Source organism: Pholcus phalangioides, unplaced genomic scaffold (assembly GCF_987345545.1).
Source record: "Pholcus phalangioides strain wild (caught in Gottingen) unplaced genomic scaffold, Ppha-v1.0 ptg000015l_1, whole genome shotgun sequence".
Lineage (NCBI taxonomy): Eukaryota > Metazoa > Arthropoda > Arachnida > Araneae > Pholcidae > Pholcus > Pholcus phalangioides.
In genome coordinates this window covers 115,125,796-115,151,223 of record NW_028301608.1, presented here as the reverse complement: position 1 = coordinate 115,151,223, position 25,428 = coordinate 115,125,796, and the positions used below count along the sequence as shown (strand labels likewise).

The 25,428-nt window shown below is 35.9% G+C and overlaps 1 protein-coding gene across 2 annotated transcripts in view; it reads left to right on the top strand.

Moving 5' to 3' along the window:
• LOC149077652 (uncharacterized) overlaps positions 1-21,998 on the top strand; it is a 37,769-nt gene extending 15,771 nt beyond the window's left edge. For both annotated transcript variants that reach the window (XM_089245213.1, XM_089245214.1), the window contains exons 3-9: positions 11,439-11,679; positions 12,959-13,089; positions 16,461-16,638; positions 16,748-16,892; positions 17,980-18,047; positions 19,072-19,208; positions 21,733-21,998. In XM_089245213.1, the coding sequence (XP_089101339.1) occupies positions 11,439-11,679; positions 12,959-13,089; positions 16,461-16,638; positions 16,748-16,892; positions 17,980-18,047; positions 19,072-19,208; positions 21,733-21,855 (1,023 nt within the window). In that variant the 3' untranslated portion in view covers positions 21,856-21,998. The remainder of the gene's footprint in view (positions 1-11,438; positions 11,680-12,958; positions 13,090-16,460; positions 16,639-16,747; positions 16,893-17,979; positions 18,048-19,071; positions 19,209-21,732) is intronic.
• The last annotated feature ends 3,430 nt before the right edge of the window (positions 21,999-25,428 follow it).

Sequence of the window (25,428 nt, the reverse complement as noted above, 5' to 3'; positions counted from 1 at the left end):
ATGCTAAACATGAGCTTCGATTTCTGCTCCTTTCATTGGCAATATATAAGTACGGCGGAACTAGGTAAAGAATAATCGCCTGGCTCAATTGTCCGTTGTCTTAACAAATATAATCCTCGATTTGAATATTATATGTATATTTTTGTAAGGTTGCCTATCTGTATTGACCAGTAGTGCGGGGACCTTTCTACATTATCAAAAAGTATCAAAATTTCAATTCAATTTTTTTCGAAATTGGTACGTTTCCGCGATTTAAAGCGGTTAATTTTTTTAGCATAAGAAGTCAGCTTTTTTTGGAAAGTAGCACTATTAGAAATGCGATGTACAGGGCGTTTCAAAAAGTAATCGCCCGATTTGAAATGCGTATAAACGTAGACACTTGAGATTAATTATATATTACATGGCTGAGGGGCCATTCAAGTCTTACGTTAGCATCGATGGGGTGGCTTTTGATGACGGGGGGGGGGGTTGGATAATGCTTACGTCATCAACCACCCTTTATGAAAGTATGAAATATTCTTAATGGCATCTTACTCGGTGCGCCAAAAACGAGAAAACCTTTCGATAGTTTGTGGGCACTTGAAGTAACATTCACCTATTGATAAGTGCCCTACAGAGACACTTTAGTGATCTCTAAATGTTTCGAGGATACAAGTGATCTGGAAATGTGACCGCGCCGCTTAAGTGCTCTGGAACTGTGCCACGCATCACTTAAGTGATCCGTAATTATATACCGTGGATCACTTAAATAATCTGAGAATGCGCCGCGGATAACTTGAGTGATATAGAACCGCACTGGGGGCCACTTAAGTGCTCTAAAACTACGTCCCGTGTCACTCAAGGGATCTCTAAATGTGTCACGGATCGCTTAAGTTTTCTGGAACTGTGTCCCGGGTCATTTAAGTGATCTGAAAATGTGCCATGGGCCGCTTAAATGCTCTGGAGTTGTACCACGGGACACTTAAGCGATCTGTAAATGTGTCGCTTAGTTCATTTTTACAAAATAAGGTTTGAGAAGGGCAGGACGCATCAGATAGCCAAGGGCGTGTATGCGATTTATCATTATATGGCTTAGAGGGTGGGTCGCAATGAATTATTAAATATAAATTTTGAGTTCATAGCCTTCAAATTAATAGAAATTGATTATAATAACGTATAAATGTATTTTCTTCCGAAATTTCAATTAAAAAAATATTTTTTTTGCATTAAAATAAATTGTTGATCGTCGCGAGACCACCAGCCCACCAATATGCGTTAGGATTCAGAGGGGCAGAGCTGATGACGAAATTTTGCTGACGGTGGGGGGTCAAAATTGGTTGAAAAAATTGCTTACGTAATACTTGAACGGCCCTAATCAAATTTTTAAAAACCAAATTAAAGGTGCTCAATATGTCCACCTTGGGATGCACGGCTTATGTCCATACGGTAGTCAAATTCATCCCAAACTTTTGCGAGCTTGTTTGCTTCCACGGCTGCTGTTATGCGTATCTTCAGTTCGGCTAATGTAACTGGAATAGGAAGGCACATGAACGTGGTCTTTTATAAACCCTCACAAGAAGAAATCGCACATTGTGAGGTCCGGCGATCTTGGATGCCAGTGATGTTAACTAAATCGTCGGGTCCCGTACGGCCGATCCATAGTTTAGAAATGCGATTGTTCGAAAATCGTCGAACGTCCAAGCTCCAGTGTGGTGGTGCCCCGTCCTGCCGGAAAATGAAGTCATCCGAATCGGTTTTTAACTGTGGGAAAAGCCAATATTGACGAGCACTGAAGTGGCGGCCGAAGGAAGAACGTTAGCGCTACCTGTCGGCAACTCCGTAAAACTCGAGATTTCCCTCTTTCTACCTATACATTATTCGATCAAAACGGATTAAAGGCTGAATAGTTATGATTTTTTTAAATCGGATGATTCTTTTTGAAACACCCTGTAGATGGGCGCGCATTGAAGTTGCTTTTATTATACGGAATATATACTATACTTTCTTTGGTTGTGGAATAAAATCTTGTATGCTGGGGCGGAGTTTGTGTATGAAACAGGTGGTGTAGGAAACAAACAATGCCACGCTATTTCTGATCGCCGCACCATTCCCCTGGAATGTCACTATCATATTCGTAAACAAGACGTTCTACATCTGGTTTGCTATCTCCCGAAACCAATTCACCTGTTTGTGCAATTAGTTGCTTCGCATCCTAAATGGCATCTTAAGGTTAAGCAAGCAACGTGCACGCTTTCCGCGTTGCTTTGTGTAAATTGCTTCTTTCATTTTCATCATTCATATAAAAATTCGAGTAAAAGACTGGAAAGGTGGGTCCTCACAGTACTCTAAAGCTGGCGCTATTGGGGCGCTTGTTTGCCCTTTTCTCCGTACACATAGATGGGAAATCTCAGGGAGCCACTGCAGGACAACGCGTAGATGCGCCTTTACATTACCCGCAACGAGAGCTTAGCAAGTTGGTCGAAAACTATCGTTTGTTCCTGTTTCCTATAGCAGTTGATTTTCAAAATGTGTGCTGCGACTCTGTGAGAGAGCTGTCTTTAATAATGAGGGCTTATTCAATACCATAAAGCAGTTCTTTTTTTTTTTCTTTTACTGTTCTGAGGAACCGCAGTTTGAAAAACACTCATATTCCAGGGCTGAAACTAGAGTCGGGCAACTGCTCGGGCGGTAAAATTTAGGGGGCGGCAATAATACTAGTTACGGCCCTGCTTATGCGATATCTTAAATTGAGAACAATTCGAGTTTTAATATTTTACCCAAATTTTTGGGAGATGCCAGAAAAAATTCGGATGAAAAAGGGATACACCAACGTTTTTGTCACCGTTCATAACCTTTTTGATATCGCGGACCCCTTATAATAAAGGTTAATGTACCGCGAGCTTCCTGTAGCGTCAGAAAGTCAATTTGGACGCCTCTTCCCCCCCATAAAATCTAAAATGTTTTTTTATAATCTTGAAATAAAAAATTGAATGAATTACGAATTCACAGTACAGAATGTCTTTCATGCAAATGTAGTTATCTCGCGGATCTCTTATACTAGAGGATCCTACCTACCTTCTGTCTCCATCCCCTACCTTCTTGCAATCGCGAGCACTGGCTGTACCCATCATCAAAAGAAGAACGCCCTTACGGCAAGTTTAACATACGAATGCACATATGAAATCGGGATGATTTCAATCCTTGGATAAAATTTGTATAAGGTGTTTAATTAGAATGTTGATCAAGGGATTGCAGGGATTGAAGATGCCTGCCGTAAACTGTATTCGCGGACCCCCGGACCACAGGTTGAAAAATTCTGGTCTATGCCAGTGTGTTTCAAAATGTACGTTGCCAACTTTGTCAGGGGCTTCGTGACGAGTTGTAAATATTGTTGTGTGAGTCTATTTATTCTTTAAAGTGGGCCTTTTATGAATGCAAAATATCTACTATTCTGGTGAGCCGCAGATAAACCATGAATAGAGCAAGGGAGCCGCGAGTGGCAAAAGTTTGAAAACCACTGGTATTTGCCGTTGTGTGTGTGTATAACTTCTAAAACTGTTCGAATACATATTACCGAATTTTTATTGATACAGACAGAAAAAGAAAAAAAATATGAGTTTGCTCACTAGAGGAAGAAAATGAATACCATTTGGAAAGATATGCCATTTTCCAGTGTTATTCCACTTGAACAAGCTACTCAGATCTGATCGCTCCTTTTTTTTTTCTTCCATTTAATGAAAACCGGTGCAGTGAATTTCGGGCATTTAGATCTTATATTTTGTTTTTCTTCATTCTTTTCGATGAGGACGACGACGAGGGAATATAGTGTAAAAACCAGTTTATAACATAGCTCGTAGCGCTTTTGTTCTTTTCTCCCCCTCATTTCTGTCTGAGACTCGGTCGTCTTAATAATAATTTAGCCATGCTTTGCCGGTTCCGCGTTTGACTTTTTTTTTCTTACCTTACCAACTAGCCTCTCAGCGATTTAGTTTGGTTTTTAGTGAATGGGAAATATGGTGGAGAAGGTGGGCGACCACCGATAGTTACTCTACCTGCTCCAAGAGAAATAAACGTGATGCTACCTATAGCTCCAGTGATGATAGTGTATCAGGGTTAGGGATCTGATGAGGACTTTTTTTCTCCATTCTAGTCATTGATATTCACATCTCGTGGGGAATATCCATTTTTGCATTGGTTGGCGATCCGTGAACGTTGTCAGATGTTTCATCTGATCGATTCGTTCGTTCAATTGATGCTTGACCTTCTTTGTCGCAGTTTTTATCGGTATTATAAAAATCATGAGAATCGAGTCCCTCTGACGGAATTTTTTTATTTTTCCTCATTGAAAAACTTTCAGAGGCCCGCTCTGATCAACGTGTGATCACCTACCTAGTGGGGGTGAGAGAAAATTAGATGACCTTGTCTTGAATAATTAGTTTTCAATCTATCATTTGTGCGTGTGAAAACGCGTGCTACGATGGTTTCGCAGTTTTGACCAGTGTCGTTTGGGCATTGGATCGGCTTATGCCAGTGTTTCTCAAAGTGTGCGTCGCGGCGAGCTGGAGGTTTTGATTTGTGTGCTTATTTATGTTTTAAGTGGTTCTTTTATATGAGAAAATATCTACCATATACACAAACTATTATGTGGAGCCGCATATGAACCATGCATTGGGCAAGGAAGCCGCGAGGGAAAAAGTTCGAGAACGTCTGGCTTATGCTACAAGTTGTTCAACTTTGATTGCGGAACATTTTACTTGTGCTTTTGAAATCCACTGAGTGGGCTTTTAGATAGAATAAAATGTCCCCTGCTATATGACCACTTTTTGAAAATTTTCGCGATAGTTTGAGAAGCTGCGTTTGCTCGATTTCGTTGTGGATTCGGCTCAATTTTTTTTGTTGTGGGCCCATACCCCTTTTTTCAAGTGTAGTAGAGTAACATTACGGTACAATCAATAAAAATGTATCGGGTGATTAGATAACATTATCTTCTCGTGGTGCTTATTATTGAACTTTGATATTGAGATGCATCAGCGAATTTCGTTCCAATTTACAGACATGATCAGTCAACGTATGTTAAGTAGCTAGCTGGTGCGAAATTGAAGTTGGTCCGAAATCCGATCGCTACGAATTATGTCTTCTCAAGGTTAGACTGTTCGGGATCGCGCGATGCAGTCGGTAATTTGCAAACGAGCATCTATATCCGTGTTTCCCAAAGTAGGCAATATCGCCTCCTGGTGAGCGATGTAAGGGTCCAGGGGGACGAAGCTATGGACTTGACATAGGATCCTATAGGTTCACTTGAGTTAGGGGGCGATGAGAAAGAAATTACTGATGGAAAGAAGTTACTATGGAACAAAAAGTTTGGAAAACTATGATCTATATCAGAGTGATTCCCAACGTGGGCGTTAACGCCACCTTGGGGGCGATGGAAAGTTTCAGGGGGCGGTATAGTTTTCAGGGTTACGGGTATAACATAGGATCTTATGGGTTAGATTGCGTTAGGGGGCGATGGGACAAAAAAGGTTGGGAAACTATGGTATAGAGCAGTTTTTCTCCCATCGCCCCCTTCAAAAAGTTTTTCTCCCATCGCAACCTAACCATAGCATCCTATGTTATACTCGTAGCTTCTACCGCCCCCCGGGAACATTCCATCGCCTCCAGGGGTGGTAACGCCCACGTTGGGAATCACTGATCTGTACTTTAGACCACAAAATAATAATTTCCGAATAGACCGATTACCTGCGAAACTAAGGTTGAATTTGAGGAATTTTATGGTTTAGAGCAGTGATTCCCAACGTGGGCAACTAACGCCCCCTTGGGAGCGATGGAAAGTTCCAGGGGGGCGGTAGAAGCTACTGGTATAACATAGGATCCTATAGGTTAGCATGCGTTGGAGGCGATGGGAGAAAAAAAAATTTCTGAAGAAGGGGGCGATGGGACAAAATAGGTTGGGAAACTATGGTTTAGAGTGTGGATTGTTAATTTTTTATTCACTCCCTTATTATTGCTCTGTTTTCAGTGTAGTTTCCTTTTGTGTTTTGGAATCACTTGAAAGGAATAATACATAATATAAGAAAAAAAATTCGGGAGCAGTAAAAATTGGCTGTATATGGAATGGAGGTAGCCCTTCAGATGCTTCATTGTATCCCCAAAGATAAATGGGAAACGCAAGCAACACTTCCAACTGGTGGCGATGAGTGGGCATTCTTTCATCCGAATAAGATTCGGTCATAGATAGCGATATATTTTTTTTTTTGGCTGCTCTGAACAACAACACCGTGTAATTTCTAAATTGGCGATGGTGGTGATGAGAATGTCGGGTTAATACCATTTCGCATTTTCTTCGATACGCTTCAGATGCAGTTGTACAAAATCTCACGGAAACCGCTTTCTCGGGACGCCAGACGGCTTAGTTACGGAAGCAGCAATTACTTTGAAGCTGCATTTTTTTTATATATTTTTTTAATTCCATGTTATTCCGATTCTAAAAATGGAATTTTCCCCCGTCAAGATCGAGGTTTGTTTCGTAAAAAGAAAAGGTTAGGATCAGAGCCAAATCCGAGGAAGGGGGCGGCGGCCTTTCTTAAGTCGTCGCTCTTTTGTACTAAAAGTCGAAGCCCTTCTACATATCGCAATCATGTTCCCCCCCCCCCCATACCTCCACCAATTTTTTTTCGCAGCTCTTATGAAATTTACTCAACCTTTTCGTCAAAACATGCATGGAATAGCAGCAAAATCTGTCTCCTGGCAATAAATGATGAAAAATACGCATTTTCACGGGTTTTTTCGCCAGGCACCAAATGCACATATGCATCATATTCTACCGGTTATGTAACTAGCTATAAAACAGTATTATGTCAGTAACAAATCGGTTGCCTTTTTTATCAATTAAAATAATAACAAATTGGGTACTGGATGGAGCTTTGGTAGATATTTCCTCCTTTCGGAGGTATATCAATTATGTGAAGGTGCTGCAATTATGTCAATTATTTTTGATTCACCTATTCTGGATTTTTATTAGCTCACTCTCAGGCAGTTTATTTTATCAATTTAAAATTTTTTTACTTCCGAATTTTTTTATTTTTTGTCAGATTTACACTTGATTGTATATATTTTTTGTATGGATATTTTTCAGCATTCCTGAGTATTTTATAATCAGGAGGGATATGATATTTTTCATAATAGTGTGGTCCCGTTTTTGTGAAAATATTCTTTATTTTTGTGAAAACAATTCATAATTTTGTGGGAAGTGGAAATAATTCAGTTAATTTTGTAGGAAAGAAATTATATTTGAAATTAATGGTTTCTTTAGTTTTTATTTTGTAAATGGTCTTTTTTTTAGATTCGGAATTTTGGGAAGGGTCCGAAAAACGGACCCAAATTTCGGCTGGACAGACCCCTGATATTTTATGAATTTTCGGGTTGCCGATTCCCCCTCTCCCAAGGACTATACAGTCGATCCCGCATATAACGTTCCCACTTAGAACGTTTTCCCACTTATCACAACTTAGTTTCGTGATCCCAATTCTAATTCTCATAGACTTGTTTAAAGCGTTTTCCCCGGCTACTTTTTTTTTATGCCCCCCCCCCCCCGAAAAGCGTTATAAGGGGAAACGACGGTGTAAAATCGGGGCTAAGGGACCCCAAAATTCTTGAGACGCCTCTGCTCACGCTATTATTTTCCACACTCGCCCCGCGTCTGGTTTCTATACCGTTTGTTACATTCATGTTCATAATACAGTTGTAGTAGGAGGAGATATAGAGGGAGTTGCACAATGTTTCCTTCTGGAAATTGTTATCAGGATGACATTTTTTTTTTTTTGTCCAAGAGAGCTGGAGCATTGTTTTTAGTATGAAGAGTGGGCAGGGCTCATTGTGATGATGGGCAAAAGATAGATATGAGGTGTCTCTTCGAAGAAAGAAAGGAGGCGATACACACACACAGTATCTTCACTCTACACTTGCTTGCTTCCCGTATACCGAAGGGTATTATTTTGTAGCTGTTGTTGCGCCTCTCGATAAGATAATGATGAAGTTGAGAATACGCGCGGAGCTATTTTCTCGGTACTTGGACGTTATCGCGCACAGACATGCGTGTTTTTCGTCACGTCGCTGATGTTTGAATGCACGTGTTGTGGTCAAAATAAATGTGCTGGACATGGGTGACATGGAATGTTTGAACAGACGGGCCTGGACTCAACGTTGGGGTTGCACATACTCCAAATGAACTTCCAGTTTTCCTTTTGCTAAATAAAATTAGAACTGGAACCTGTGAGCGAAATAGCATTGTGTCCGGCTCGAACGGATACCACGTGTAACGTTGCGTGGCCATTTCTGTTTTGAAACTCTTACGCGTAGCCATTATTTTTTTGCCCATTGTGCGGTGGGAAGACTGCGTATGCTGTCAATCTTTTCTTCCGGAATACTATATTGGTTTGTGGTTTTTTTTCTGTGCAGAACTTGGGTATTTCTAAATCATTTTACGCTTGAGCGTTGTGCGGCGTTTTTATATTTTCATTCATCCGCATTGAGAAACGGCACGCAACTATTATTTTCGACGTTATGCTTGCTTAAGCTTTGTTTTGTAGATTTGTTTTTCCGAAAATAAAAATACGAAATTCATGCTATTGATTCTTTATCAATTCGTGAAACATTCGTAATACCTTCATGTCACCCCACACACGGAAGATTGTTAGGGTTTAAGACAGGGATCGAGCCAACCCCCCCCCCTCTCTTCTTTAGGGGGGTGTTGATCAAGTTCACCCTTTTTTCAATACTTTTTTAACCAGTTTTTAACCAATGAATTTAATATTCCAAAAAGTACTTTCGGTTGCCTGCTTTTTTTTTTTCGCTTAGTATGGGTGATTTTACGAAGTTTTAACGTTTAAGCCATCTCTAATGCGCTTTAGCGGCACCTGAAAGTGCTTAATCTCAAATTTCGCGGAACTGCTGATCTCGCGTTAGGCGTGAATACAGGACGATGTGTCATTGGGGGGCATACGTTTCGTATTTCCGGGACAGAGCCGTAGTTTTTGGCTCTTGGATAATGGGGAGAAATTGGTGTTCCGTAAAATACCGGAGGATATACTTTTCACAATAAGTCACTTTCACGACACAACCTCTCCTGGATCCGTACCTGTTTATGGAGTTATGGCTCTGGACACTCGATACCATGGACGTACGCGGTATCGATCTTTTGGGGGGGAGGGGTCAGATATTTTGAGTTATCGACCTTTAAAAAAAATTTCAAATTAATAAATTGATTTGAAATATCGCATAAAAGGTATTTTATTTTGCTCTTTTTTTCTTTTGATGTTTTAATTAAAATTTTTGGTTGACTTCGCGAGGAGACGAACCTTTTATACCCTTTTCTTGTACGGCCCTACTTCTAACATCGCCCTGGATCCACGCCTGTTTTGTGGACATCTCGCCTCCTTGAAAGCCTTATTTTACATTGACAAGCCCACATACTTTGTGAAGTTGATTTATCCATGTAACACTTTTCCCTTTACCTCTTAAGGCGCGTATACACTAGCGCGCGGATCATGCAATGAAAGCATTCGTAATTGGTTGTTCAGTAATTTGTACGGTGTTGCAAACGATTATTGAGCTGTTTTCACTGGACCCACCTGGAATCGGTTTTTTTCAATGAACACAAGTGAAGTTTGTGTACCCAAGAGCAGATTAGAACCGCTGCAGGGGGTTGTGCGTTGCAAGATCGGCGCGCTAGTGTATACGCGCCTTTACTTTGCACCACCTCTGAAAATCTGAAATCTTATTTCATTAAAAATGTATGGCATTTTGAAGGGGATTTGGTGATTTCTGCTGTGCCTCTTAAAGGGTCAAGATATATATCGTTAATAAAGGAGAATTTTTCACAGAACAAATTATTAATAAAAGTTATCTCAATAAAATTTTGACCATTCTATTAATTATAGTCCGGAAGTTCAGGCAAAATGCCATAAATGCCTTTTTTTGCCTATTTTCCAAACTTTTCTTGGTAAAAATGCTTTTTTTGAAATTTTCGTGCCATAAATGTCTATTTTAACATAGTCTTAAGTTTATTAGTGAATTTCAGAGGAAATGATCTATAAAACTTGGATATTTTGAGCATTCAGAACTTCAAAAGAAGTGCTCTTTTTAAAATTTTCCAACTCTCAATATTGATTATCATCAGAAAGCCCCCATTTGATCTCGAATGAGTGATCTGAGAAATTAGTGTTGCCCTGCATTAACTTTGCTTTAACCGGGTGGTGTTAGACGTGAATGATTTTGTTTTATAGAAATAAGAAATTTTTTGGTTTCTCCACAGCCTTCACATAATAAGTCTTGCTCAGGCATTAGACTGCATTGTATGTGTATAGCGGACTGATGATTGTCCCAAGAGGTCATGAATTGACGTCATGGCTTACACAAGGCAAGATAGTAAGAGACGGCTTTGAGACCCATGTTGTTCTGATTTTATTTTTTGAACCATAAATGCACTGCAAACAACCATGGCTATTTATTAAACATGCATATTTGGTATTCGATTAAATTGACCAATCTTCCCCAGGGGTGTTAGATAGTTACGGGCGCGCTTGAAGGAGTCCTGCATACGTGGTAATATTTCACAAAAATGGAACAAGATGGCCATGCTTAAACTATAGAAATAATTATTCTAAATAATGCAACAAATAAACGAGAATTATTCACAACTCAAGGGAGCTCCACTGATCATTTTCTCTACGGGCTCCACTTCCGGTAATGGTGGCCCTGGAACTGATCTAATTTTTAGGGTCTAACATTTTATTTTGGGCTTGAAATCAATATAACTTGGATAATAATGCAGTTATTATAAACTACAATAAAAACAAAAACAATAGAAGGATTAAGTGCAACTCCCTCCCCCCCCACACACACACACACTTTTTCAGCAAGTTTTTGGTCCTTTAATACCTTGGTTTTGAGTTATTTTTTCTTCCTTTCAAAAATTATAAATGAATTTTTTTTTTAGTGCCTTATTGCCTCCCTACTTCAACCATTTTTAGTGCCTAAACTTCCAGGCTCTATTAATTATCTTTGTCATGCCAATTTTTCTCCTGGCACCTCTTGCCCATGGTTATGTCTTTTGCAGCAAGTTAATGGTTATCTATCTGTTTCATTCAAATTAGTCTTCTTCAGTCGGTAATAAGGAAAGTTGTAAATGCCCTGCTGTGTATGGAAGCATTCATTGTGGGGGGGGAATCAATCGTAAAAGCCATTTATTACTACACAGTAATTTCTTGTGATGGGTCCATGAGACTGAGGTCCACCACCACACTTCCAATATTTGTTATTTCCATAATGCTTATAGAAATGTTTCGTTCCAGGCCCTCCCCCTCAATATTTTTTGTTTTGCCTTTGAGTTTATATTTACTTACATTCTGTGGGGTTTTTTTTACATTTTGTGGGTTTTTTTTTTGTCTTTTTTGGAACAGAGTTCAGATAGTGGAAAAGACTGCAGTGAGAACCCTGATGAGATCGACCAAATAGTTCCTGGTACTGCACCTGATGAACCTCAGTTGCAAGTTTTCGAGTTTGAGATACCACAAGAGCTTTGTGGTTACCTAATAGGAAAAAATGGAAGACATGTCAAATTTATCAAAGCGGAGTCAAATGCTGAAATATACATCAAGCGTCACCCACTCATGCCTCATATGAAAACATGTGCTGTTACAGGTAATTAATTTATGCATTATGGTATTATATTACAGGGCTGAATAAATCTTGGGTGCCAGGTCACCCATGGCAACTAAAAAAGTTGGAATTTACACCTAAATTTTCTATGTGTGGTTATTGAATAGAAGTCTGAGAGCAACACATGATTTTCAGAATTCATATATATATCAGCATGCCTCTCAACTTAGAGGGAAGGGGGTCACCAAGTCCCAGAAAATTTAAAGTGTTAGACTTTTTTTTTTTTTTAAATTGTCGACTCCTAAAAAGTTGGGCTGGCACTTGGTATTTTATTTATTTTTTTGCAATTTGTCCAGCTTTATTATTTTTCCAATATATCTTATAAATTTATAACGATCATTTTTATATCCAGATGCAGGCAAGAATCTTCTATTCTATGCAATGAGATGAAAAATATCAATAGTTTATCAGTCTCAATATATCAAATTTTTTTCGCTTTTGGGTTCTTGGAGAAGGAAGATAAAACCTTTGTATTTGATGTGTATTGTATTCAATTTGTTTTGTAATTGTAACTCAATTGTTTTGTACTGTAATTTTTTTTTATTTGCTTATCAATTCGCGAATTATATTGAAAAAATTTATCCACATTTTTTAATGCATATTATGGATCACTGCCAATTAGCTAGAACTTTTTTTTTTTCATTTGTAAGAGGTACAAATTGAAATAATTAGGCCTATTTTTTTTAACCCTCCGATGCACGAATTGGGTCATTTTTGTACAAGGAGATACCTTTTTAACCCTATAGATAACTATAAATTCGTCTAATTTAAGTTTAGTTATCTAGGGTTAACATAGAAGGGAAAAAAGACCATGCACCTTATGGTTGGTTAAATATTTTTTTTTCAATAGGTAACATATCTACAGAAGCGGAAGATCAATTTGAAGAAGAAAATGTCTAACAACCCCTTTCTTGAGATGGTTAAAAATTTCTTTAGATGGAAGTAATGGTACAGATGTTATGAAACCCAAAAACAAATTCATGCATATCCCCCCCCCCTAATTTTATTGATCAAAGGTTTTCCCTAGCTGCAGCTGTATGCAAGGCAAGCAATCGATTGTATGTGCAATAAGAAACTAATAAATCTTAATTCATAATTCCTATAAAAAAGTCTTGGGCTGTAACTCTCATTAGTGGCATATTTTATATTAAGATATATCAAGTAGCCTGCTCTCTCAAAGCTAAAAATTAAATATTTTTGTTATTTGTTTTGCAGGATTTTGATTTTATAGTTTGATCTGATTATTCTATTAATTATATAGGTATGCAAGATGAGATAGATGTTGCCTTGAATATCATAAGAGAGAGATTTCCACCTGAAAAATTTCCAGAATTGACATTAGAACCAATCAACATCTTACAGCCTGAGTATACTTTACCTGTTACGTTGAAGGTACTTAATCCTCTTTCTTATAGAACTTTTTTTGCAGTTTTCATAATTATGTTTATTAAGTTATATTTGGTCCAGAAGATAGTTTTATTTTCACAACAACATGTGAATACAGAATATGAGGCAAATACCTTACATTCACATATTATCATACTTTACAATACTGACAAAATGCATTTAAAAAGGAATATCAAAGACAAAAATTTTTTTTGGAGACAAACAGGTAATTCACATGGTAATAGGGATTTTTTATTAAGGAACTTATTTAGAATTGTGATTATGTAAGCGTTGCACTGGCAGTGGGAAAAAAAAAGCGGTTTTATTCCTTTATTCCCTATCATAATGGGAATTCCCACTGTCATGTTTTGGAAAAAATCTGCTCTGGATTGAGAAAATGTTGCATTTAATTTTGTCAATAAAGAAAGACAAGATTTTATCTTTACTTTAACCTGTTTATTTCTTCATTGAAAACAAAAAAATATTAAATTCAAAATAAATAGCAATCATTTTCACTATATTTACATTAATTTGTAAGTGTATTTCATTGAAGTTATCAGATTTTTGAATGTTTCTTGAAAATCGATGAACTATTGAGATTTGTGAGATTTAGGGAGTTGGTTTAACATCTCTGAACTTATGAAATTTAGCCTACATCTTATGTATTTGGTTTTAATTTTAAATGGGATAAGTTTATTGTGATTTCTTGTGTCATAATTATATTCAGAGTTATTGCATACAATGATATCATATCTGTTCATTTTGATTCATTAAAACTTGATTACACAGATCTTGAAAGCTTAAAGGCAATCTATGACCAGAAGATGAGTTTCATTTGTGTTAGGGTGATTAGTTTGTCTAAAACAGCATGATCCCAGCTTTTAAAAGGGTTTCTAAAATTGTCACAGGATTCTGTCTTAGGATTAACTTTATTTAGGTTTACCCCACACAGATATACAATAATTAACCTCTTAACTGCCGATGAAAACTTACATGAGCACAGGGTACACCAATTTAAATCAGCCTGATTCAAATCATGGTTGTGTTTTTTTTTTTTGTTTTTTTTTTTTTATATCAAACGAAATTTGAATTTTGTTTTACCTTTACATAACTTCAGTGATATTGAAGTAAAAGTAGCCTAATATAGTATGCATGTTATTGATATGTGGTAAAAGAAGTAAAGATCTTTGGTAAATAACGTGATTTGAACTTAATCCGTGGATGCAGTGCAGAAAGAAAGCTATTCTAGTTTAAGATGTGCATGGAAAAAATTGCAGGGAGTTAAACTTAGATATAATTGTACTAAGTATTTGCATTGCATTAAAATGCGGCACTACGGCTCCCTTGGTAAAGGAAAAAACAACAGAGAAATTAGTTTTTATAGCCTTAAATTCTTTGTCCTAATTGCTGTACCAACATAAATATCGTTGGACTGAACACTTTTTCACTTTTCGTGTCAAAATTTTGAGTTCGCTTGGTTTTTTATCAAAACTCATTTAATCTGTGAAAATAAAAATGTTTAAATTAATAAGCAGCAACATGCTAGTCAGAAACACACAATAAATGCATCCATCAATTATGCAAAAAACAATCTTGAATTGTTTTTCATGTTATTGAAAGTCGAATGTTTTTCATTTACTTGATGCCCTTTGGTTGTGCATTGGGTGAATTGAGAAACCTGCATCATGTGTACTGAGTCGCCATCAGGCATTTACTTCAACGGGTGTGGGGGGGGGGGGCTGATGAATAAAAGCACATTTCTCTATATGAAAGATGTTCATTTGGGCTCAACGGACTCATGTTGCATGAACACAGATTTTTGGTGTTCATATTTTGTGCTTGTAGTTTATTCATTAATACTGAATTAAATTTCAGAGATAAGGGGGAAAAAACAGGTAAGGGATATATGAAAATATGCATTCTCTTAATGATTAACAAGATTTATTTTAATTGATAAGCAGTTATTTAATTAATTATATGATTTTTAAATTTAAAACAGATTTTTTTTATACCCTTGCACATGCAGATTTGCCAACTTTCTGGATTTAGCAAGACTGCCAGATTTTTGCTACGTTTACAGAGTATCCGGAATTTTAACTCAAATTGCTGTATTTCAGTTATTGCTACTTTAATAACGAGAAAAATAAAAAGTTTGAAAAAAAATAAACAAAAGAAACATTGAGAAAATTTGCAGTTTTTCCCTGCTACCACTGTTTCTTTTCTTTAGAAAGTGTCCCTTTCAAATTTTTAAATAAGTTTAACCACACGACTGCTGGTGGATAATTCAATAGGTATTTACTATGCTGGCCATATTTCATGGCAAGAATTATGGGAAATCGGGATCTGTATACCGGAAAATACAGGACAATGCTAGATCTGGCAGAATTCCTAAATTTATAGCTAAGAATTGCTAATGAGAGAGAAATTAAGGGCTTCTATAAATCTTGGTTAATTAGAATGATTTCATGAAAATAATTTTTTTAACATGATGAACATGTCCAGTACAGTACACTGAGTTATAGAGGATTGAGTTTTAAATTACGACTTTCGAACCATGAAATATATAAGTTGGGGGAGAAAGTGTTCTGTAATATTTTTCAAATAAACACATTTTACGCTGTATTTTTTGATCGTCCTGGGGCAGTGATTCCCAATGTGGGTGTTAATGCCCCTTGGGGGCGATGGAATGTTCCAGGGGGGTGGTAGAAGCTACGGATCTAACGTAGGATCCTATGGGTTAGATTGCGTTAGGGCAATGGGGAAAAAATTTCTGAAGAAGGGGCGATGGGACACAAAGGTTGGGAAACTATGTTCTAGGGTAAGAATTAACAAATTTTAGACTAAGAAATTATAATAGATTAAAGCTCAGTCCAAAAGGCAAAAACCATCATACGCTGACCTTCACAGCATTATTTTTCAAATGGTTCCTTTGACGAGACAACGACTTAGTTGACCGACTTTCCAACCTACATCATGGCAGATATATCTCAAACGAGCACAAGTTAATTCAAACATAAAAATTATATGGGAACCAACGGTCCTCACTGGTTATGGGTTCTATTTGGAAAAGAGGGAAATTCGCAGCGCCACCCATCTCATTTTCCAATGCTCAGAATGACAGACATATCTAATGGCAGCAGTTTTACATTTCATACGGTCAAAGCTGTTCTGGCATGCGACACCATCCAAGTGTGCTTCAAACATGCCGCTAGTAAACAATGTCAGAAATATCAATTTGTTACAGTTCAACATTGCCGTGGATTGTGTCAATATTGTAATGCCTGAAAAAAGTGGTGTTGTGTCCTCATTTCTTTCATATCCATCAAAATATACAAATGAAGTTTTATGGGATGTGTAACGTTATTCCTCTCTTGCAGTTAGCATTACCCGAGGGCGTAACGTTCGACGCAGTCTTATCTGCCACTGTGACACCTGGTCATTTCTTCTTGCAACAGCCAACTCACCCAACTTATCACACTTTGCCATTATTAACGAGTGGGATGTCTGCATGGTACACAGAGTTTGAAGCTCCCAAGCTTGTCAGAGTAGCATGTGGTATGCTTATTGATTGCTTATAATTTTTTTCCTAATAAAACATGTCCATATTAATTTTTTTAATATTCAAATTTAAAAATATGTTAATTTTGATCAACATACTTTTCAGATGCCATTGTTGCTGTTCCATATGCTGGGTTATGGTACAGAGCTCAAGTGTCTACAGTACATCCAGATACACAGCAGTGTACTGTCCAATTTTTAGACTATGGAGGATATGAGATGTATGACCTCTCAGAACTTCGACAAATAAGGTATATTCATTTCTTTCTACTTTTTGATTATAATTACTTGTTTTGATTAATACAGTGAAGTAGCCCTCTATAACAATGTTTCTCAAAGTTTGTGCCATGACAAGCTGGAAATACTGGTGTGTATGCCTATCTATGATTTGAAGTTTGTTCTTTTATGTATGTACAGTATCAACTAGTTTGGGAAGTGTCATATGAGCCATGAATAAATAGGCAAAGGGAGCTGCAAGTGACAAAACTTTGAGAACCACTGCTTTATAGCAATTGCCTGTATAATTATATAAATCAGTCATCTGTCTACGATGGCATTACATCATTGCCACATGTAACTGGTGCCTACGATGGCATAAAACATCATTTGGATTTTTCATTTTCTTTTTCATATGGATATGATACAATAATTTGTCATACAGTTGCTGCTACCTACACAGGCATCCTCCTACTTTATTTTGCTAGGTCATTAGATGGAGTTGAATAATACAATTATATTTCAAGATCTGCACCATGCTGTGCAAGGCTGCATCCTCAAGCGTTTTTTTTAAATATATATTCTATCTTATAATTAGTAACATACAAGGAGAAACATAAAATTTACTTGTCATTTTATAAATTTCAATATGTCATTTTCAGCTGGAATTGGTGAGAAATATTTTCCTGCTTTCATTTTGAACTTTAACAACCCATGCTGTCATTGCATTTAATTAAGAATTTAACATTTATATTTATAAAACTAATTAGTTTTACTGATCAACTTTTATTTTAAATATTCAGCAAAGAACATCAATTTTAATGTTTTTATAAAAAAATCTAATCAAAAATATATTTCAAGAAAATGAAAAAAGTGTGCACATCTTCATAAATTGGGCTCCGTGAGTAGCTCATGAGCCAGATGACATTAATCTCTGGTCCCAATGCACTTTTCATGGTGTCAATGCATACCATTTATAATGATAAATCCATTATAATGATGCTTCTCTGGCCCCTTGAGAAGAGTTTGGCTGTAATTGTATGTAGGACTTGTGAATGTTTATTGAAGGTTTTTGTTTTTTATTATTAATGAAGGTTTTTTCTTCTCTCCCCTCTCTTTAAGATTTGAGTTTGCACAGGTTCCCTTTCAAGCGACAGAATGTTATTTGGGTAGTGTCACGTACCCAGAAGGTGAGTTTTCACTAAATTCATTCATTGTAAAACTGTGAGTGATATTTGAATAAAAAAATCTTCCCATATATGGAAATCATTTGTGCCTGATGATGGTCATAAAAAAGAAAACTACAAAATCGGGGCAATACACTGTGGATGCTGCTTTTGCAAACAGATTGAAGTGGGTTAATTTGATCCAAGAGAAAGAAAGGTCTAAATTATTTGAACATTAAATTGGATAGACTGTATTAACAGTGCCACACAAGACACCACAGAAAACAAACTGCATAATGCTGCAAGCACATATGTACATCACTCCTATATTTACTTGTTTGCTCTGGGTTGTGACTTTATTTCTCGGCATGTGTGAGCGACATTACCACATGGTTTTCAAGTAAATTCGGTGAAACTTCTATGCAAAGATGCCATTTGTAATCGATAAAATCTAAAAAATGTCAATGCTACTCTGCAGACAAGGTCATAGCATTCGCATATCGTCATCTTATAATGAAAACATTGTATATAAATTTAAAATAGGAAGAGTAAAAAAGGATAGAACACCCCGATTGAATAACACACAAAGGTGGTTCATTTTTCCTTTATATGGGGCAGATTGTTGCTAGGTGTTTTTCTTCAAAAGCTGTAATAGATGAGCTGTTGATCTCAATCAAACTGTCAAAAAGTCATTTTCGAAAAAAATTAATTTAAGAGGTTTTAAAAACACTTTTGAAAGTTACTTGGTAAGTCTTTCCCTTCTCTACTGCATCACCCACAGTGAGAGTGATGTCAGGATCTTGTTTTTCAGTTGTCTCCATCTTTGGTTTTCCTTTTTATTGTATTGAAAATCAGTATATAAATTGTGATTCATTGTTTGTAGAACTATTTAACATCATTAAATTACTTGCATCCATGTATACAACATCCTGGGAACCTTGATCAATCATGGACCCCTTCCCCCCCTCGTGACTAATTTTTTTCAAACATACATTTTAAAGTATATTCTGCTTTCACATGTATAATTCTTTCCCAATTATTTTCTCAGGTGAAACTGCATGGTCAGAACAGGCAAGAGTGAAGTTTGAAGAACTTGCACAAGGGCAAATAATCCAAGGTTATATAGTTGGTTATGACCAGACTGGAGTTCCTTATGTCCATCTCTACACAGCACAGGGTGCAACTGTAAGTTTCATATTTTGTGCTTTATGTATTACTTACAAATTTAATGCAAGCAGTGATGATTAACTTCGATTTTTAATTTTATTATTATTTATTTTTTGCTCTTCCCCCCCCCCCATTGTTCCACGAAACAAAATTGTCATAAATTTTTCATTGTGTACTTGGATTATTTATCAACCTTTTTCCTAGACACGCATAAAATCTTTTCTGGTTTAGCTTGAAAGTTGTGTAAGGGAGAGGGCTGATAAATCTCTCTCTCTCTCCCAGGTCATCATGTCAATGAAAAAAATATGTAATAGCATTTTTCTATGCGTGATTGTTGAATTGGTGTCTGAGGACTGGACATAAAGGTTTTCTGAATTTATATCAGTATCTTTACCAGAATAGAAGAGGGGATTTCACTGAGTCATCCCAGAAAAGTGAAAAAAAAAATATTTTGGACAGTTTTTATTTTTGAAAAAAGTTACATAATGGATCAGTGCATTTTCTGCTGGTTGGTATGAAACTGGGCCCTTCATTGTTGGTTTAGCAGAAACTATGTTGTTGTAGAGCGAAACCTTGCTACAATGTTACGTGGTGTAACGATAAATCAGTCTACAACAATATTTTTTCAAATCGTGCTTGGATTGTATAGTGTTCAACTTCTCTCAATACATTATCCTTTAATATCATATATATCCCTCAATGAAGTTGCCTTGAAGCTGCTTTCTACAGAGTATACAAAGTTTGTTGCAGCAAACCAATTTTCAGAATAAAACTATTAATTGAATTTTGTTAATCAACTGATAAATTGAGATTTTTTTGCTAGCAATTTCTACTTATCCTGCCAACTCCAGATTTAGGTGGGAGACTCCAGATTCCCCCCCCCCCTCCCCCAGTCTCTCTTCAGAATTATTGGGAACTTCTCCCAATTTTAGACAATTAGATTTTCCTCTATTTTAGCAAAAAATGTATAGCAATAACTGCACATATGTTGTTTTTTACATTTCTGTGTATGCTTTAGAGGATGAAGAATAAACTGCACATAGATTTTAAAAAATTGTTCAGCACTAGAAGGGACAGGTAGTTTTTACCTATTATAAAACTAGTTCCCCCTTGTCTGAAAATTTGTGCTTGCCAACAACTTTGGTGTATGGCGATAATTATGCCTATCTGGCAACAGCCTAAAAACTGATTTGTAATTTTCTTTTACTTGCAATGTTTCAAAAACTAGTTTGCCTCCTCTCAGGAGAATTTCCAGATTTCTGGAGTCTAAAAGTTGGCATGTCCAAATGCATTTTATGGTGGTTTTAATCCCTTGAACTGAAATGACGAGTCCAGCTTGCCATGAAATTATATATCTGAACAGTGCTGCCTGCAAATAAATTGCAGTTCAAGAGGTTAATAACAGCAATTCAGTAGAAATGCCAATGATAGTATAAATGTTGTAGGGACTAATGATAATACTACCTCTCTTAATATAACTATAACCCCTGTCCAGTTGTTCCGACAGGTGTAAATAAATTTACTGGTGATTACAGTATAACCTAGTCAAGTCGAACCAATTGAGACCAGAGGTGATTCTGGATATATCGAAAACCCAGGTTAACCGGAGAATGTGATAAATAGAATAAAATAAATAAAACATATACAGAAAAGCACCCTTATGTTGAACAAATGAAGTAGGAATCATATTTACATAAGATATAGACGTTATGTTAATAGAGGTGTACTTGGATGGAAAAATATAGTGAGTTGCTGCTGCAGATCGTGTGTACTGCTTTCAAGCCGCATGATCACACATTCGCTTAAGCATAATATCATTGTCTTCATTGCAAACAATTATGCTTATTTCTCACAGAATAGCACAACTGAACTGTAATGATTAGCACTGGAGAGAGATTTGAGCCTTTAGGGGTTGCCTTTTTTTTGGGAGTAGCCTATTCTTAAAATTAGGAGTTGGGGACAATGAAGACAAGACACATCACATCCCAAAGCCCAACCAGTCACAAAGAGAAAAAGAAGCAATGTCATAATTAAATTTACGTGCAAAAAACACAGCTACAATATTGGTAGACTGCAGTAGTAATATTGTTATGATTTGACAAAAATCTCTCATGGTGATTTCTCTCGTTTGGAGTATGAAACTTTGTTTTGGCTCTTTTGATTCTTTTTTCAGTCAAATAGATGGCATTGCTATCACATATTTACCAGTACTGTATAGAATGTCCTCCATGTTAGAGAACATTCTCACTGATAGATGGCTGTAGCTTCTCATGCTATAAGTGGAGAGGGTCGGTGGCAGCCACCAAGGTATTTGGGGGGGGGGGGGGGGGTCCATGACTAAAATCATTTTGGAACTGCTGTCTTACCTGCACATACACTGCACTTTATAAGCTTCAAGAAATCAGTGAACTTTGGTTCTACTCTATATCAAAGCAGCATGATAGAATTTTACTTGCATGCACAATAAAACTTTGGTATTGTTTGTTCCCATTTCTTGTAATTCGGAAACCAATCTCGAAGAAAAAATATTTATTTATTATAGGCGGTTTTCATCAACCGAGAACTAGTGAATGCAGGATTTGCTAGATGGACGAATCAAGAAGAGGTACAAGAAGAGACATCGACAACAGCTTTGACAACAGAGGCACCATCTGAAAAACAATGACCAGCTTCCATGGATCATGAAATGTAGCAAACTATTTTTTGCTTACTGAAGATTTCCCCCTACTTTTTTTGTAATATAACTGAGCTCATGAACCTTAAGGAACGTTTCTATTAAGTGTTGTATTTCCCCCCTCCTTTTGGCAATTTGTTTCTTTTTTTGACAAAGTGTGTTATGCTGCGAATTAGTGAATGAGTGACCTTGATGGGTATTGTGTTCCTTTCGTTATATATAAATTTATTGTATTTATGTGAGATGTAGTGCCTATCGTGACAGTTGCAATTTTATGTCACGTCTCAATTTTATGCTCAAAATATTTTTGTAGTTATTGGTGAGTTGATTATTAGCATGCGGTATATATATTTGCAGATTGTTATGAATTGTTGCATGCTTTTTTTCCCATTAATTCCCATAAGGTTTGCTTGATGGATTTGGTTTCATTTTTGTTGTGATGATATCTTTTATTATCATGGGTCTTTTCTAGGAATTTTTTTTATATGTGTCTCTCTCTATGCAAAAAAAATACAATTGTGCATACACATATTATATATATATATATAGTGCCATGTTTCTGAATCTTTAATGAGATGAAAGAAAATATTTTTATCGACCAATTAGACGTTCATTAGCAATAGAAGAGCTATTTTTAATTGGCTGTTGTACTTAATCCATTGCCTTAAAATAGTGGGGGAAAGGAATCTTCCATTTCTTGAGCGCATTACAATACTTTCCCAGTCGTAGCTGTCAATAGTGTAAAGTATTTTATGCTTGTCAAAAATTGTTATTGATTTTTCTCGTCGATTTGATAGTGTAGAAAAATAATTTTTATGGAAGGCTTCCTTATGTGCCTGGTGCTTGCCATCACACTTATTTTCTCTTAAAGGATAGCAATTTCATTTCTTGAAACTGTATATCCAGTCTTTTGTACCAAGGTTTTATCTGTACAAAAAAAAAATGTTAAACTTGTAAGTGATATAGGATTTATATATTATATATTTTTTGTTACTTTTATTCTTTGAGCTGCATATCACATCCTCAAAACTTTTTTTTTTTTGTTACAAATTTTTAAATGCTTCATTCGGTTCAGTTTTGTACACAGGCGAATATCTTAGATCGAGGAGAAATCTTTTCAAGTTCATGACCTCCAATTTTTTAAGCGATATTGTTTTTTTAATCATGTGATCAGCAGTACAGCTGAATCCTTGTTACTCTTTAAAATGTAAGTTTATTCAGCTCTGGAAAATATACTTTCCCGCTCGTGGATTAAATCCATAAATAATAATTCATATCTCCCTTTATACTATAGTTAGAAGTTTTGCATGAATAAGAAAAACTTTGATACAAAAAGTATGCAATGCGCGATATTTAGAGTTTCAGAAAAACATTAGTAAAGATGGGAAAACTTAAAAGCAGCTTACTATTAACTGCTTCTCTTAACATTTGCTAAATACAGTAAAACCATGTGTAAGATTTGCACTATACGAGACAGAAACTTGTCTTGAACAAAATAAAAATAGTCCCATCAATGATTAGTGCATCTTTATAAAATGGAAATGTGTCTAAAATGAGATATTAGTCAAGTCTTTTGGCATTCTGTTTCATACAGTTTGCATTGTGCAAGAAGAAATATATCATAACGCGGTTATTCAAGACAAGTGTAAAATGAATAATGCCTGGTGCATTTCAGCTACTTATTAACAATATACAGATGTGTGTATCAGGTGCTACCTATTTTTGCATCTATAATCAACGCTCTATTTCACAAACTGCATGTTCTTACAAAGTAATCTGTTAGATTCCAAAAACAATATGCTATTCCTTTGTCTTTCCCATTTACAAACTTTTGATTTTACTAACTGTTTTTCACATCTGTATAGATTCATAAAAAAGGCATAGACTATTTGTTTTTGATTATAAGGTAATCATATATTTTTTTCAAAGGGAGAAATGTGTAGTCAATTATAAGAAGATATTTTTCAGCAAAAAATGCTCGTTAAATCTATTTTTAAGTCGAAAAAAAAATATTTTGAAAAAATCAGGTGCTTATAGCAAGTATAAGATTCTATTTGTGTTCAGATGACAAAATGTTACGTCACTTTTTAAAAAAATTTAAATAGTATATTATGTCAACATGCGATACTGTGGCTTTTTGATTTCTTAATTTTGCATCCATTGTTTCCTCTTAAACTGGAAAAAACCACTAAATTTTACCACTTCTCAAAATTTAAACAAAATTAGGTAGTGAACAACCTAATTTTTGGAAAAGGTGACACATTTTGCCATCTGAGCGCAGATATATTTAATGAGAGAAAAAAAATTTCACCCTTTTATTTAGTAACTTGATTTCTATTCAGCTTTGACAGTGAACACATTACTTTTGGGCATTTTCTTTTTAAAAAAAAAAAAAAAAAAATTATACAGGAAAGGAAAATTATGATGTTCCTCACACTGAAACAGTCTCTTCATGAAGTTACGAATACTATGTATATTCTTCTTTCCTCTATAAAGTCTGTCTGTTATTCATGGACCTTCAAACCTGAAAGTTGATCTTCTGTCAAATCATTTGATTGATGGGTCATCTTTTGTTAAAGTGCATTATATCTATATTATGAGTGACAAAAGAAGCTCACAAACAATGTTGTGGTTCTTGCATTTACCTTTTTCAAGGTTCTCCCCCTTTTAATACCTTGTTAAATCCGAGTTACCATAAAAAAAATATGCTTGCCAAAAGCGACAGAATTGCTATATGATTAGCATTGTACTAAATAAAATGCATTAATTTCACTTGTTAAATCTAGACCCTTGTCAAAAGGGGGGCTTGTTATAAACAGGTCTGACTGTATATTTGGTGTAGGCAATGTTTAACCTCTAATATTGCTTTGTCAGTTGAGAATGCTGTTCGATAAAATTATATGCAGCTCACATCATATTTTGTGATTAAATATTAAAAAAAATCTATACTTTAAATTCAAACTTGTATCTAAAAAAAATTCCTTTCAGTGTTAATGATCTAATGGCAGTTAAAATTTAATTTATTGTGATTAATGTTTGTATAATAAGATCTGAGAATATTTCTTCATTCAAAATGGATGAAATTATCCAATTTATATATGATTATTGCAATGCAAGAGCAGCAGGAAAAGCTTTTAATCAAAGAAAAAAATGTTTTTTGAATGGGTTGTAAACCAATTTTTTTCATTGAGATGGTGAATTTAATACGTCACTTTGAAATGATTTTTAGAGTAAGGTGACTTTTTATCAACCTGGGATAGTGAATCTATATAAATTGAACATGAATATAAATTAGCTTGTTGCGCTATACATAAAGCAATAATGCATCAGCGATGTAATGTAAAGTTGAAGATATTCGAGTGCAGTTGTGGATGTATATTAATGTGGAGTATTTGTAGAAAGCGAAAATTTGGTTTGCTTCCAACTTTCAAGGTTAATTTATGACTTTTTTGCTGTTTCAAGGAATCTGTTGATGGTTTTGATCATAGCTGTCAAGTCTCTCATACTCCCGAAAAATGCTTATATCCCGAGTTTTGATCATGATTGTAAAAACATCATTACTTT